The 16,386-nt window shown below is 40.6% G+C and overlaps 1 protein-coding gene across 1 annotated transcript in view; it reads left to right on the top strand.

The window, feature by feature from the left end:
- Positions 1–16,386, top strand: part of MYLK (myosin light chain kinase) — an 807,913-nt gene that overhangs the window by 39,552 nt on the left and 751,975 nt on the right. Inside the window, exon 2 of the mRNA XM_088460742.1 lies at positions 6,764–6,916. Coding sequence (XP_088316868.1) covers positions 6,844–6,916 — 73 coding nt within the window. The 5' untranslated portion in view covers positions 6,764–6,843. The remainder of the gene's footprint in view (positions 1–6,763; positions 6,917–16,386) is intronic.

Genomic DNA, 16,386 nt, shown 5'->3' with positions numbered 1-16,386 from the left:
CTGCAAATTGTCATAGCAAAATATGCCGAACTTCTAAGAAAGAAAGAAAAAAAATTTTACAAGAAGAAAATGTACGCAGAACAAACATGAAGATCCTTTTTGGTAAATAGAAATTAGAACAGTTGGAGAGTTCATAATAAAGCTATTAACGCTTCATCCCCATTTTCATTTTATTCATACTCATTCACTTCTGTGTAGAAGCTCATGGGGGGGTAAAACACAGTATTTGTCCACCCAACAGAAATCATGGGGGGGCAACCCCCCATTCCTAACCCCCCTGCATATACCCATAACATAACACTCATATATTTATTAACATTTTCTTATATAGCGCAACATATTCCGTTGCGCTTCTCAATTGGAAATTTTAATAGAACAAAACTTGGTAATAACAGACAGACATAGAGGTAGGAAGGCCCTGCTTACAATCTATAGGAAAATAGGCATTGATACATAACGATAGGTGCTATATTGCATTTATGGTCCAGCCAGATTGCAGAGGTTCTTGGTGGGCTGTATGATCCAGTCACACAGGAATGTTGGCCAAAGGTCTGGCGGATGTGAAAGAATGTGTGAGAGGGAATGTACAGTAATTAGTTTGGTGAAGCTATAAAGGTTATGTGGGCAGTTCTGGAATCAGATAAGCTTGCCTGAAGAGGTGAGTTTTAAGGGAACGTTGGTTTGGAGAATAGAGGAAAGTGTTATTGTGTGTGGGAGGGCATTCCACAGAGTGAGTGCAGCCCGAAAAAAAAGTCCTGTAACCATGAATGGGAGAAAATAATGCGTGTGTATGAGAGACGCAAGTCTTGTGCTGAGCGGAGAGGTTGGGTTGGGAGATATTTTGAGATAAGTGAAGAGCTGTATGTTGGTGTGATTTGTTTAATAGCCTTGTGTGTAAGTAAAAGTATTTTGTATTAATACGGTAGAAAACTGGTAACCAATGAAGGGTCTAACAGAGCAGAGCAGCAGACGATGAACGTTTGGCGAGGAAGTTCAGCCTCACAGCAGCATTTATAATGGATTGTGGTGGTGAGAGCCTGTTTTTAGGAAGACCAGTAAGGAGACTATTGCAATAGTCAATGTGGGAAATAATGAGTGCATGGATTAGTTTTCGCAGTGTCTTGTGTAAGATCTGGTAGAATTTTGGATATGTTTTTTAGATGTATGCAACATGATTTTGAGACAGATTGAACGGTCCTTTGTTCCTCACATTCAGAGTCAAGGATGATACCTAGGCAGCACTAACATGAGTTGGGTGGGTACACAATATCTACAATAAAAAATAGTCAAGACATCGACAATCAAAATACTGACACAGTCAAAATATCAACATTCAATATGTTGACAGTCAAAATATTGACAGGGACATAACTTAGACATGGTCAAAAGTTAAACAGTCAATATTTAGCTTAAAATATTATCATGGACAAAGGGCGAAAAGGTCAAAAGGTCGACATTTTTAAAATGTTAACATTCATAATATAGACATCACAAAACTTACACAGGTTAAAATGTCGACAGGTCATAAGGTCAATGGATATAGATCACTATGGTTTTTTTTTGGGAAGGCAAAACTCAGGGTAGGGGTGGATTTTAGACTTGGGTTTTGTTTTATTAGGTAGCTATTGTGCCAGGGTACGTGCTTTTGAAAGTTACCGTTTTTAAACTATTACCTCAAGAATGCACCATTGTAGAGATAGGACTTTTCAACTTTTTGCGCAGCCGCAGTAAGAGCCTCCAGCAGGTGTAGTAACTGTGGCTTCACTTGGGTGCACAAAGATGGCCATCGTTTGCGGGCTTTAACGGTGGTGGGCTCGGTGGAAAGAAGCTGGCGTTAGCTGCAGCAGGAGCCGGTAGAAAGGCACGTGGGGGGTAATGGGCGTTAGCTGCGGCCAGAACCCGGGAACAGTAGCGGGCTTTAGCGGCGGTGCGGGCGGCAGTGCAGACGGTGGGGTCAGGCGCTAGGACCCGGGGGAGGTAGCAGCACACAGAATGCAGGCTCGGATCTGGTAGATCCATGATACCTGCTTCTGTGTTTAATTTAAAAAAAAAAAAAATGGTGTGGCCCCGCCCCCCAGAAAACAGCCAGCACCAGGCTTTGGAGCCCCAGTACTGGTTGTGCTAAATACAGGGGACAAACGACGCAGGGGTCCCCCGTATTAAGCACAACCAGCACCAGGCTTTTCAAAACCTGTCCTGGTTGCCAAAATACAGGGGTCAAATGACGTAAGGGTACCCCGTATTTAGCGCAACCAACACAAGGCTCTGAGCCAGTCCTGGTTCTGGAAATTCAGGGGGAAAATTGCGTATGGTCCCACTGTATTTACCAGAACCAGCACCGGACTCCTCCTAGGGGGGGTGATGCCACAGCCAGGGGAGCCCTTTCACCGGGCCCCCCAGGTGCAGCATTACCCCTGACCGCTAGTCAGCCCAGGATCCCCCAATAAAGGGGTCCCCCTCCTCAGGGCACTCCAGGCTGATAGCCGGGACTATCCCCAGCACCACTGGGCGCTGGGTGCCGGTTTGATTATGTAAAGTGTGGTGCATATGAAAATTTAAATATTGGTTTTACTGTGGAGCTACAGTTCCTAGCAAGCCTACCCCGCACGCTGGTACTTGGAGAACCACAAGTATCAGCATGCGGGGCATTACGGGCTTGCTGGTACTATTAGTTCCACAGCAAAAGCAATATTAAAAAAACACAACACATGGTAGAAAAGTACAATTTTATTAAAACATACATGTGCTCACACATGCACACACTATCTCACATACTCACCTAGTATCCCTGAAGCCATTCTGTCCTCTTCTCCAGTAGATAATCCAATGGGGAGTACCTGTAATAAAAATTCCATACTCACCTCCTCCTATGCCTGGGCCAGGTTCTCTTCACACAATCCAGGGTCTTGGCAAAAAAAAAAAAAGATACCCGGACCCTCGCACATCTAAGAACACTACTACCCGAATGACCGCTCCGCCCGGGATTTCAGTACAGATATCCTGGTGCGGAGCGCTCATTGGTTGAGAGAGGCGAGCCTTCCGCCTCTCAGCCAATGAGCTGTTCTTACCATTGACTTCAATGGTGAGAACCGTGCGTGCCCTTTTCAAAAATGGCGCCTTAGCGCCATTTTTTAAATTCAAAGATAGCCGCTGTGAGCCAATCACGGCTCACGACGTCATCGCCCCGCCTCCGGCTTAAATACTGCCAGCGCGAGTTGCCGTGCACTCAGTCGGCGGCGGGGAGGCAGCAGAGAAGAGCTGCCAAAGACAGAAGATAGAAGACGCTGCGGAAGCCCTGGATGGGCGACGGCCAGACGCCATAGAAGTCCTGGGGGAGCGGCAGCCATGTAAAAGAGCTTAAGGCTGCCGCCCCCCAGGTGGAGGTCCTGCTAAATAAAATATTTTTAAAAACTGTGTCTGTGATTTAGCGGCTCCACCATTTCGTGAGTGACATTAATCTCATTCTGTGAGAGTGCTGAATCTGCAGTTAACCACAGGGTGTGATGGCATACCATATCTGTATTGCGCAAGAAACACGTCCATTAAGGCGTCAGCCTTAATGATCGTAACTTCATTGTTTTTTTAAGTTTGAGTGGCAGAAAATCAATAAGTTTTTTGTGAATTTTCAGATAATGTCTAAGCAGCCTTTATGGTTTCTTAAGGTTTCTTGTCTGTGGAATATAATATATATATATATATATATATATATATATTTTATGCTCCAACCAGGTCAGCGGCACTCACAGGACTTCAATAGTAGTAAGAAAGAAATTATAGACACATAAGTGCTTTCCAACGTTTCAATTCATAATGCGAATTTTCGTCGGGGAATAACAAAAAATGCATTCATAACTTACCCTTAAATAGGGAAAACACCAAGTGCAGCACAGCGTCCAGCTCACGCCTCCCGTCCCGGCTGGCTGACGTCATCAGTAAGAGCCAGGCATGTGCTTCCTATCTCCTCTGTACACGTCACGAAACCAGCTGGGAGGTTGCTATGGGAGTCGACGCTGCAAAAAAAAAGTAACACCATCACCCATGATACAGCAGTCATGTAAACAAGTTATATAAAGAGACATCAGCTGCTAAGTGAACCTCTAAATAAAATTTAAATACGTAAACTGCATATATATACAGAACAATATTACATGTTTAGAGAAAACAATTAAAGGACAGATTTTCATTCAGTCCAAAAGGTCGGATAGTATTCAATTAAAAAATCCAGCGGGCTTCCAGCTGCAAAAGAGATCGGTCCCGATCTCCACCTCTCAGGCTAGAGGGAACATAATCTATAATTTTATATTTTAAAGCAGACAAATTATGTTTGAATTCCTTGAAATGACGTGCCACCGGTTGATCCACAGTTTTACCCTCAATCGCTTGGCGAATTGCAGAACAGTGTAGCGCCATTCTTTCTTTAAACTTCCGACAAGTTTTACCTACATAAAGATGCCCACAGGGGCATCTAATGTAGTAAATGATGTAACTGCTGGAACATGTTAAATTGAAGTTGATCTTGAATTTTTTTGCCTGAGTAGGGATGTACAAACGTATCTCCAGTTGCCATATACCCACAGGTAGTACATCCAAGGCATCTAAAACAGCCTTTTTTGCGTGAAAGAAAATGCGCAGTATTAGTACTGGAACAACCGGAGATGTCCTTGCGGACTACCCAATCCCCTATATTCTTCCCGCGGCGATAGCCTGGTAGTAGTCTGGAGTTTTTCAATATAGGAAGATCGTTATACGATTTAATCGACGGGCAAAATTGTTTGGCAGACTCCACTACAGATTGGGTAGTATCATTATAGTCATTGACACAAATCGCAGTGTTAGAAAGGTCCTTTTTCACTTTAGGAGTGAAAGTTTCACATCTTGGAATTAATAACACTTTGGATTTTGTTTTCTGTAATTCTTTGGCATTGTAGCCCCTTTCAATAAATTTTGTTGATCAAGAAATCTATCTGTATGGACGTCTCATTGATATTGTCGGATATACGATGTATCCTTAACATCTGGGAGAGGGGAAGACCCCTCTTTAATGGAGCATGATGGAAGCTATCTGCGTGTAGTACAGTATTCCTATCAGCTGGTTTATGAAAAATATTAGTATGGATCTGATGTTCTTGCAGGGAAATTTGAACATCCAAATAGTGAACTGATTTGTTGTTGACTTCATATGTAAATTTGATATTGTCATCTTGCATGTTAATCTTCTCCATAGTAGTACGGAATTGATCTTCTGTACCAGACCAGATTATAAATAAATTGTCAATATATCTAGTATAAAAATAAATATTTGAAGCAACCTCAGGATCAGAAAAAAATAAGTCCTTTTCACATGAGAACATAAATGCATTGGCAAATGACTGTGCCACGCAAGATCCCATGGCACATCCCATCAATTGGATGAAGAATTTTACTGTCAAATAAAAAATTATTCCGTTTTAATGTTAAACATAATAGTTCCAAGAAAAATGTCAAATCCGGCCCTGTGTAGTCAGGATTATTCGTTAATAGCCTCTCTGTTGCTGCCAGAGCACGAGCATGTGGTATGTTCGTGTACAAACTCGTTACGTCTATTGTATATAACAAGCAGTTTTTAGGTAAAGCTGGTAAATTTTTCAACTTAGTAATAAAACTAGTTGTGTCACATAGATAAGTAGTTTGTGATTGGATAACTGGCTGTAAGTAATTATCTAAATATTGCGCAACATTATATAACAGAGACCCTCTTGCGGCAATAATTGGTCACCCTAGAGGATGTACAGGATCCTTGTGTATTTTAGGTAGCGAATAAAGGATCGGTACTGGATGCGGAGGAATGAGAATTTGTCCTATTTTATCGTCAATGATATTATTATGAACTGCCTCCGTGATAATATCCTTTAATTCTTTTGTAAAAGTTAATGTGGGATCCGCATAAAGCTGTCTATATACATTCACACCTGCTAGCTGGCGATAAATAAAGCGCATGCGCAGCACTGCCTACAGATGCTTTAAGTTTGTGTACCCCCCCCCCCCCCCCCCCGACTTACCTGCCGCGCAGCAGCCTCCGGCTCCGTCCTGCTGGTCTGTCATGTGGTTTCCCAGCAGACCACATGACAGATTAGAAAAAAAAAAAAAAAAAACTTTTTTATTTTTTGTCTAAACTTTCATGTGCTCTGCTGGGGAGCGCACATGTCCGACCAGCCTCCGGAGCCTGAGGACGGAGCAGAGCGCCGGAGGGACTCGTTGGACCTGCACACGCGGATACAGGTAAGTTTCACCTGCTATTCGCCACCTCACAGTGGCGAATAGTAACTGCATCAAATTTCGAAAATTGATAATTTTCGGAATTTGATGAATACCACAATTTCCACACTAATGTATGGGGAGTGTGGAAATTAACGCAGGGGAACTTAGCAAGGAGATATCTGTGATATCTCCTGTGCTAATTGGCTACATGAATACCAAAATAACGTTATTTAAGGAAAAATGTCCTTAAAAACGTTATTTTAGTGTTGATGAATAGGCCCAAAAGTCTTTTTTAGAGTCAAATTTATGATCCATCATTTTTGAAAAACTCTTGATGGAGATGTTGTTACTGTCGGGATCAATAATGTTTTGTATGTGTGTGTGTGTGTGTATATATATATATATATGCAGTTTACGTATTTAAATTTTATTTAGAGGTTCACTTAGCAGCTGATGTCTCTTTACATAACTTGTTTACATGATTGCTGTATCATGGGTGATGGTGTTACACTTTTTTTTTTTGCAGCATCTGCTCCCATAGCAACCTCCCAACTGGTTTCGTGATGTGTACAGAGGAGATGGGAAGCACATGCCTGGCTCTTACTGATGACGACAGCCAGCCGGGACGGGAGGCGTGAGCTGGACGCTGTGCTGCACTTGGTGTTTTCCCTATTTAAGGGTAAGTTATGTATGTATTGTTTGTTATTCCCTGACGAAAATTCGCATTATGAATTGAAACGTTGGAAAGCACTTGTGTGTCTATAGTTACTTTCTTACTACTATTGAAGTCCTGTGAGTGCCGCTGACCTGGTTGGAGCATATGTTTGGTGTATGTTGTTCCACAAAACGTCACAACATGCCCAGGTGCCTTCCGTGTGTAAGCGCCAGCTGATCTTGTATATATGTATATAGATAGATAGATAAAGATATATATAATATATATATATATATATATATATATATATATATATATACAATTTTTTTTTTAATTATTATTTGTGACCAATACACCTTAGTTATAAAGTTTATTATCATGACTTGTTTATCTTATTTAATGCTGTGTATTGTAACTTTGTAATGCTTTACTTTTTCTTACTTGATGATGATGTTTATTCTATGTTTTTTTCCATATATACCAGATCCCTATAACTATTCAAGCTATAGTATGCCCTTATCTCGCATTCTTAGTATAAGTGGGTACATAATTAATTACCTGATGGTGATGCCGACATTTTGCATTCCAGCTGGAACGCAGAAATTATGTGGCATCTGTGGTTGTCATGACCATTATCTGGAGGGTGTTGCTGAATACGTGCTAGCCGGATGTTGTCGTCCCCAGCCGGATGGATTGCACACACCACGTGGCTAGTTGCGCGTGTGCCAGCCGGACATTCACTTTACTGGCAGGATATGGGGTTGTGTAAGTGGTGGTCTAGTTTGGTCACGGCATTCACACACACACACATATATATGTGTGTGTGTGTGTGAATGAAAGTTAAAAAGACATGCGCCTAATAGTGTAGTGTTTTACTATTTTTTTAACTAACAGTGTAGTGTTTTACATAAATGATTTTAGCGCCCAACATAAATTGTGCGTACCAATTAAACGTGTTTTGAAGGCTTATCTGATATCCACATGTTTCTTTTTGGCGGAAAACAAGGAATCTTGGTAACATTAGCCGGAACACCCATAACTCGTCAGATGTGAAAACCTTTTAAAGGGGCTCAAAATAGACCAATGAGAGGAGACAACAATATAGTGTAGTACTTTCTTTCTCACGATTGATAAAGTAGTAGACAATATTGCTGCATACCAGATAATACTAAAAGTATAGCGTGTAGTGATTTAATCCCTAGTAATCCAAAAACCGTGTACACCATAAACAGATGACAAGCTACAAACTAAAATAGAGAGCATCTCTCGTCATTACATTTTCAGGTTTTTATTGGATACACAACACAGGGGTATAAGAAACATAGAAATATGAAATAACGAAATGGACAAATTCTTGCAGGTAGCAGCAGTCCACCATGTGGAGAGGTTAGGTCACCAGTTCCAGTTATGATTGCTACAAGTGCTGTTTCCAATAGAGCTTTTTAAAAGATACAAAACAAGCCGCTACTAATTGAAGATACTTGGAATAATCATCCTTCCTCATTGTATTTGTTATCTTCGCTCTGCAAACAGAAGATTACCATACCTATATATCTGGAGTACTGATTACAGGCGGTTGCTGCATTAAGTGAAATGACCATATATGCACATGGTCGCACAGGTGCAAATTTTGGAGCACATTCAGAGCTGCTCGCAAGCGGCCCGATGTTGCTCCACTGAGCATGCGCCGCGTCCGGCGTACGTGAGCCCCGCAGAGCGACTGAAATTCAGTCGCTACAGGGCTCGCAATAAGACAAGGCGGCTGTTGATGGTGAGTGACAGCTCGCCTCGTTTTGTGGGCGGGTAGGGGGGGTGGCTGGACAAACACAGGCGTTCCCTAAGGAACGCCTGACGTTTGTTGGGAGGTCTAACTGACATCGCTACTGATGTCAGTAGTGGACTTCCTGCTCTATCAGAGCAGGGAGTCCACTTGGCCTAGACCCTACCGCAGGGTCTCGTCGCAAGGCCGAAGGTCGCGATTATCGTGATGGACTCCTGGCCGCTCGCACAAGCTGTGGGTGGTCTCCCACAGCTTTGCGAGTGGCCGGAGAAAAAAAGAGCTCCCACAGATCCAGCCAGCGGCTGCGAGCGGGTCTGAATCAGGTCCTTTGTACCAAGATCTAATCATTCAGTACCACTGTCTGAATATGTATGCACATTTTTATATGTAATTTTTATGTGTTTTTCTATGTGTATTTTATAAAATTGTGTTTGATTTCATTTTTTATACATCTGTGGTTATCAATTATATTTATTTCCCATTTGTGGATAATTATCTCATAATTGAATACCAAGCGCTGCTGTGTGTTTTTCTCCTTCTGCTGGAAGCCAAACTACATTCCCTGGTTATTGGCAGTCACAGGTTACAGCTCTGTGGGTGCTTAATGTTCTTGAGCACCCCCAATATTATTCTTGCCACTTGTAAGGTGTTTATTTACTTACTCACACTCTCTTTCTACAGAGGACCTGTGAATGTCTGATTCTTATATACTCCTAAGCTGACCACACCATATAATGTATCATACGATATGTTGATCCTACGCGGATCGGAACGATATATCATAAACATCGTATAGTGTGTTCGCCCAATCTGTCATTTATTGCATCGTCTTATCTGCTGTCCTGCATTTGCTGTATGTCATATAGTTACATACAGCATATAATGATACATGGTGCCAGCATACGCCAGATTGTGCAGTGTGTATGTCATGCGCAATGTATTGTTACATTGGTTGCCTCATCACTGGGTTGCACTGTCATATGGTGTGTACCCAGCTTTACATTTTTGTTTGTGGATAATGTTGTTGGGTGATTTTCAGAAGTGTATTTTCATAATGAGGTGGTATATGAGAAATAACAGTAGTGTTTGAATAATGTAGATGTCTGTTATGCTTCAACTCTCTGGAAGTACCATCACTGGTGGGAGGGGTCAGAGTTCAGACCAACTATCACTAAATTTGAATATGACATCATTTTTATCACGCTTCAGGTTTTTAAATATAGATAAACCTGATATTATTCTCCCTTCATATATTATATTTATTTTATCAAAATATTGTTTTACTCAATAATATACAGCTCTATTCATCATCACTTAATTTTCATCTGCTTTTGTGGAAATTAACATTTTCACCTGCAATTGTAGAAATTAAGTTTTCGGGCATTCATCAAAAAGGTAAAGCAGGAGATATCACAAATATCTCCTGCTTACCTTTTTCTCTCCCGGAATGGCCCACTATCCCCATACACTAGTATGGAGACAGGATTCATCAAGCTCTGAAAATATTGTATTTTCGGAGCTTGACTGCAGGAGCAGTCAGATGGCAAGTGCTGCTGCTCCAGGCTCGCAACCTGGGTTATGAAAAAGGGGGATACTTTCAGATCCCTCCACACCTGTCCGCTCCTTCTGCCAGATGCCGGTGCTCTTGTGCGCATGCGCACTAGTTACATTACTCCGAAAGGAGCAGTGAAAATTTCCAGGGAGACAGCCGATTTTCGCATCAGCTGTCTCTGCATCGGATCAATGATGAATTGCTTGTGGCGAGTAGGAATGTTAATTAGGATGATTAGAGGCCCATGTACTGTTGTGTGGAAATGAAGTCAAGTGCATATGGCATTTGTAGCTCCTCTCAGGGCCATTAAGAGCCAACCTTGGGGAAGGGGGTGTATATATATAAAATGTGTCTTTTTGGGTAAAACAAGATGCCTTTTGAAATGCTAGTTACACATACTTGCCTATTTTTAATAACTAGTTTCAGCTATAGACCATATTAGAACGTGCCACTGAGGGAGGCGTGTCATGCTCTTTCCAAAGGGCATGTCTACCTCCATCTATGAGCTTATCTATTGCCGCTCAGGGGTGTGTCCTGCAGTAGGCGGTGAAAACAAAAGTAATAAGTGCAGCATTCTGCCAGAGGGGGTTTGTAAATGGGTGGGGTGGCACGTGCATTTACAAAAATTTGCTAATTTATGTGATCATTGGCATTGTATCCGACAGTATCAGCCCCAGTATATGGGTCAGTGCTGCCAGCCTACAAAGATACAGGGGTCAGTGATGGCCTACACACAGTGCCAGCTAATGGAGCTGCTTCAGGTAAAACCACAGACACTTACTCTGGGAACAGGCACTCCTCCTTCTTTTCTGGGCTCTCCATATTTAAAGAAGACAGCTGGTAGCCAATTCCATCATCCACACACTGGTCGAAAGATCAGAATAAACCATTGTTTGACATTCACTTCTGATCACGTCATTTATATACTAAGTTGTCCATGTTCCCTTATATATGTGGGAAAGACAATACGTTGTTTTCGTGATAGATTGGCGAGCCACAGGTCGTCAATTAGATCTGCTTTGTCATCAGGCATGACGGATAAGCCTGTAGCCAAACATTTTTTGGAATCACAACACTCACTTGCTACTCTCAAGTGTATGATAATAGATGGGGTTCCGCCACCCACTAGAGGTGGGAATAGAGCAAAGTTATTGCTCCGTAAAGAAGCTAGATGGATCCATGATTTGGTTACAGTGTGGCCACGAGGACTTAATGATTCAGTTCATTTGGGGATTTTTCTGGATTGAACTGTTCGAGACTGACCATCTAGTACATCTCTATACACGATTGAGGGAATGCTTCCTTGGATGATATTTTTGATTTTTATTTTACACTTTTTTCTTTTTCTTTTTTAGTAATGTATTTTTTTCTTGGCTCAATATACAGTCTATGGCCATATTTGGGGACAGTATGGTTTTCTATTGGTGTTCTCTTAATGCAATGTAATCTGTGATTTATTTATATTAGATATTGTGTGGATAATGGATATCTGATAATGCTGTTATTTATAGACAGCCCACCAGACTCATATGACATATGGCAACTTTTCTTATGATGTGATGTGAATGTTTATGTGGTTTCACATTGCTATATGCCTTTACAGGATGACTCTTTTTGTCCACTATGGCATCCTGTAGCTCTGTTACATAGCAACCGTTTTGTTTGCGTCCCGCTGTGGCACGCACGCGGCATGATTGTGTGAGTTTCTTGTTATGCTTATAAACTTACTGGAGTAGGTTGATTTTTTCTGACAACTTGCAGATTATAATATTTGGATATGTCTTTGTTTGTGTGGTCTGTCTATTCATATATGTATTTGTCTAAGACTTTGTTGGTAATGTCTCTTTTAGACTCATGTGTTTAATGATTGATCTTGGATGATTTGGATTGATTGAATACAGGGGTATTTAAGGGGGGTGGGGGAACTTTGTTATGAGATCTTGACAAAAGTCCCAGGGAGGACTGAAATGTTGATAAACAGTGATGGTTTTCCTATGAATTAAATGATCTATTTTCTACGTCTTCTAAGTCTGGTGAGTGCTCTCATTATTGCTATATGGATTTGGAGCAGCTATGCTCGAACAAGACTGCAACCCCAGCATGATCTAACATGAATACGTGAGTGTGGACCTTCTAATACTATTATTTATATATATATATATATATATATATATATATAATATAATTTTTTTTTTTTTTTTTTTATTCCTAACTATCTATACACTCTAAATGTTGCTAAGTAGCGTTATAGGTCGCACAAGAAATAATTGCTTTCCAGACTTGGATTGTGGTTCCGAAGCACAAAAAGATATTCACCAAAAAGCAGATAGTTACACGCTGTGATCTAAATACAATTAGCGCAAAAGATTGTACATAACAAGGTACAGTCAATACATTACGCAGGCGCTCTGGATCCAGATTTCTGCCATTAAAGGTGAAGCCTCCGTCAACGGAAAGAATATGATGACTGACTAGCAGGTTCAGGGAGCTTGCATATAAACCCTTACAGAGATAGGCAATACAATAGAACAAGTTGGCATAATCCCATTGCTGCTTCTTCCTGGTTCTCCTGTTACGATGCAGTTCATAGGTCAGTTTGTATTGTAATAGTTCAGCCTCCAACAGCTTCTTTGTGTCCGTTTTAACTAATCAATAGACACTACATACAGAGATACATTCTAACCTATAATTCATATCTTGCCAATGCCTGCTGCGATCTCCTTGCCGATGGAATCGGAAGTCTGCAAATAAACAGTGGTTTAGAATAGCACCAAACACTGTCTGCTTATCATGTACTAAACCTGAGATCTTAAATACAGTCGCTTCATTACATAATTAATAATAATTAAACCTTGAATATTAACCTTAATGCTAGGGAACCTTTTTATGTAAGTGTGTAAGGGTAAGAATATTGCGTAGTTTCGCTAATGTGTGGTGCGTTTGTGCTTTGATACTTCTTGTATATTTATATGTTTTATTTAGTGTGTGTGTATGCATGTAAGTCTATGTGTGTGTGTGCGTGTGTGTGTGTTATGCAATTCAGTGTATTTAAGATGTATTTAATATATATTATCCCTTTCTAACATATTTTGAAACTACAGTGCAAGGTGTTACAAGCAGTGAGGTTCACTTTCAAGCAAAGGTTTTCCTCTGCCTGTTTAGAATACACTTGTCAGTACTTCTTAAGCAAACCTCCGACCATTGTTTTCTAGCTTCTCATTCAGACAAATTCAATTGTGCATATCAGTGTCTGGGTTAGATTTCAATTGCCACTGCCATACTTGTCTGTATGCGGGGTTTCTCAATTTATATGTGAAACACTCACAGTATACTGGTGTATTTTTTTTAATTACTTTTCTCAGACATGTATACAGAAGCTGTTTCTCATTAGTAACTAAATCCTGGATGAATATTGTGTTTGTCAGTGTGAGAGTGTTGTATATTATTCGCTATTTAGTGTTGTGCGAGTGTGTGGATGCATGCGCACACTGGGTGCGTGCGCACGCAATGGTGCGTCATGGATTGTACCAACATAAATCGGACAGCGGACGACCAAATCGTCCAATAACAGTTGAATTGCGGTCGCATGCAATTATTCGACTTCGACAAAATATATATATATATATATATATATATATATATATATAATTAAAATTACACCATTAGTATCATTTCCCTGCATTGGTTTTAAGGCACAATGATCCCTATGGCTACTTGCATTTTCTGAATAGTAGTGTGTTTTCATCAACAAGTAGATCTTACTAACTGCTTTTGGGGCTCGTTTTAAATGTGGATGTAAGTAAATTTTATGGCACGCCTCTCAGATGTAGCAGTACAGTCCACTTTACCATCGTGCTTATAGGTGTTGTTTTCACAATCTCCCTGAAAATCATTTTCAAGTGTAGGCAAGCATGATCTATGGAATATCCACTATTATTTTTTTTTATAATTTGCCCATGAAAAGATATGAGTAAAGTGGCGCATCATCAAAATCCGTAATTCAGAGCACATGAGACTTCTCCAATATGTATTTTCTTTTTGCATAGCTTTTAATAAATTTATATATGACTCTAACATTGATTATATAGGCTTCTATCTTCCACATGTTTGTGGAGGCTGTATTTGATAATCAGGACTGTGCTGTCAAGTGATCTTGTGTCCACAATGGAGACTTGTTCATTGGGTGTTCTAGAATGAGGCTTGGAGTGCATGCTGCTGATGGGAACGTGGCCTAATCGGCGTGTGTTCAAGCACACCATGTGGAATCAGCAATTCAGACCTGCTCTGATTTAGTGCACCTGGTAAAGTCATGCCTGTGTTTCTATTTAAATTGTGTATTATTCTATTGTCTTTGTCTATTTCTGATGGATGTGGCTGCTTGACAAACTGTGTGCCTTGACAAAGATCTGAAATAAGACCGAAACGTCACTTTCTATAATGGCACTGGTGGTATGTAACTATTAAAGAATATTTATTGCTGCAATGGTGAGTGCCCCCCAAAATGTGTATGTATGTCTCTGTGTGTGTGTGTGTATGTATATGTGTGTGTGTGTGTGTATATATGTATGTATGTATGTATATATATATATATATATATTATATTATACTATACTATATGTCAGGTCCATAAATATTGGGACATTGACAGAATTTTCAGATTTTGGAGTCTATTCACCACCACAATGGTTTTGAAATGAAACAAACAAAATGTGCTTTAACTGCAGACTTTCAGAATTAATTTAGAGCGTAATTACATCCAAATCGGGTGAACGGTGTAGGAATTACAACTGTTTCAATATGTGCCTCCCACTTTTTAAGGAGCCAAAAGTAATGGGACTATCAACTCAAAAGCTATTTCATGGACAGGTGTGGGTTATTCCCTCGTTATTTCATTATCAATTAAGCAGGTAAAAGGTCTGGAGTTGATTCTAGGTGTGACATTTGCATTTGGAATCAGTTGCTGTCGACTCTCAATATGAGATCCAAAGAGCTGTCACGATCAGTGAAGCAAGCCATCATTAGACTGAAAAATCAAAAAAACCCATCAGAGAGATAGCAAAAACATTAGGTGTGGCCAAATCAACTGTTTGGAGCATTCTTAAAAAGAAAGAATGCACCGGAGAGCTCAGCAACACCAAAAGACCCGGAAGACCACGGAAAACAACTGTGGTGGATGACAGAAGAATTATTTCCCTGGTGAAGAAAAACCCCTTCACAACAGTTGGCCAAATCAAGAACACTCTCCAGGAGGTAGATGTATATGTGTTAAAGTCAACAATCAAGAGAAAACGTCACAAGAGTGAATACAGAGGGTTCACCACAAGATGCAAACCATTGGTGAGCCACAAAAACAGGAAGACCAGATTAGAGTTTGCCAAACAAAATCTAAAAAAACCATTACAGTTCTGGAACAACATCCTATGGACAGATGAGACAAAGATCAACTTGTACCAGAGTGATGGGAAGAGAAGAGTACGGAGAAGGAAAGGAACTGCTCATGATCCAAAACATACCACCTCATCAGTGAAGCATGGTGGTGGTAGTATCATGGCGTGGGCATGTATGGCTGCCAATGGAACTGGTTCCCTTGTATTTATTGATGTTGTGACTGCTGACAAAAGCAGCAGAATGAATTCTGAAGTGTTTCGGTCAATATTATATGCTCATATTAAGTCAAATGCTTCAGAACTCATTGGACGGCGCTTCACAGTGCAGATGGACAATGACCCGAAGCATACTGCAAAAGCACCCAAAGCGTTTTTTAAGGCTAAAAAGTGGAATGTTATGCAATGGCCAAGTCAATCCCCTGACCTGAATCCGATTGAGCATGCATTTACGTTGATGAATACAAAACTGAAGGGAAAATGCCCCAAGAACATGTAGGAACTGAAGACATTTGCAGTAGAGGCCTGGCAGAGCATCACCAGGGATGAAACCCAGCGTCTGGTGATGTCTATGCATTCCAGACTTCAGGCTGTAATTGCCTGCAAAGGATTTGCAACAAAGTATTAAAAAGTGAAAGTTAGATTTAGGATTGTTTAGTTTGACCCATTACTTTTGGCCCCTTAAAAAGTGGGAGGCACATATAGAAACCACTGTAATTCCTACACCGTTCACCTGATTTGGATGTAATTACCCTCAAATTAAATCTGAAAGTCTGCA

Source organism: Taudactylus pleione, unplaced genomic scaffold (genome assembly GCF_031769625.1).
Source record: "Taudactylus pleione unplaced genomic scaffold, aTauple2 ptg000977l, whole genome shotgun sequence".
Classification (NCBI taxonomy): Eukaryota; Metazoa; Chordata; class Amphibia; order Anura; family Myobatrachidae; genus Taudactylus; species Taudactylus pleione.
This window is presented reverse-complemented; position numbering and strand designations above follow the sequence as displayed.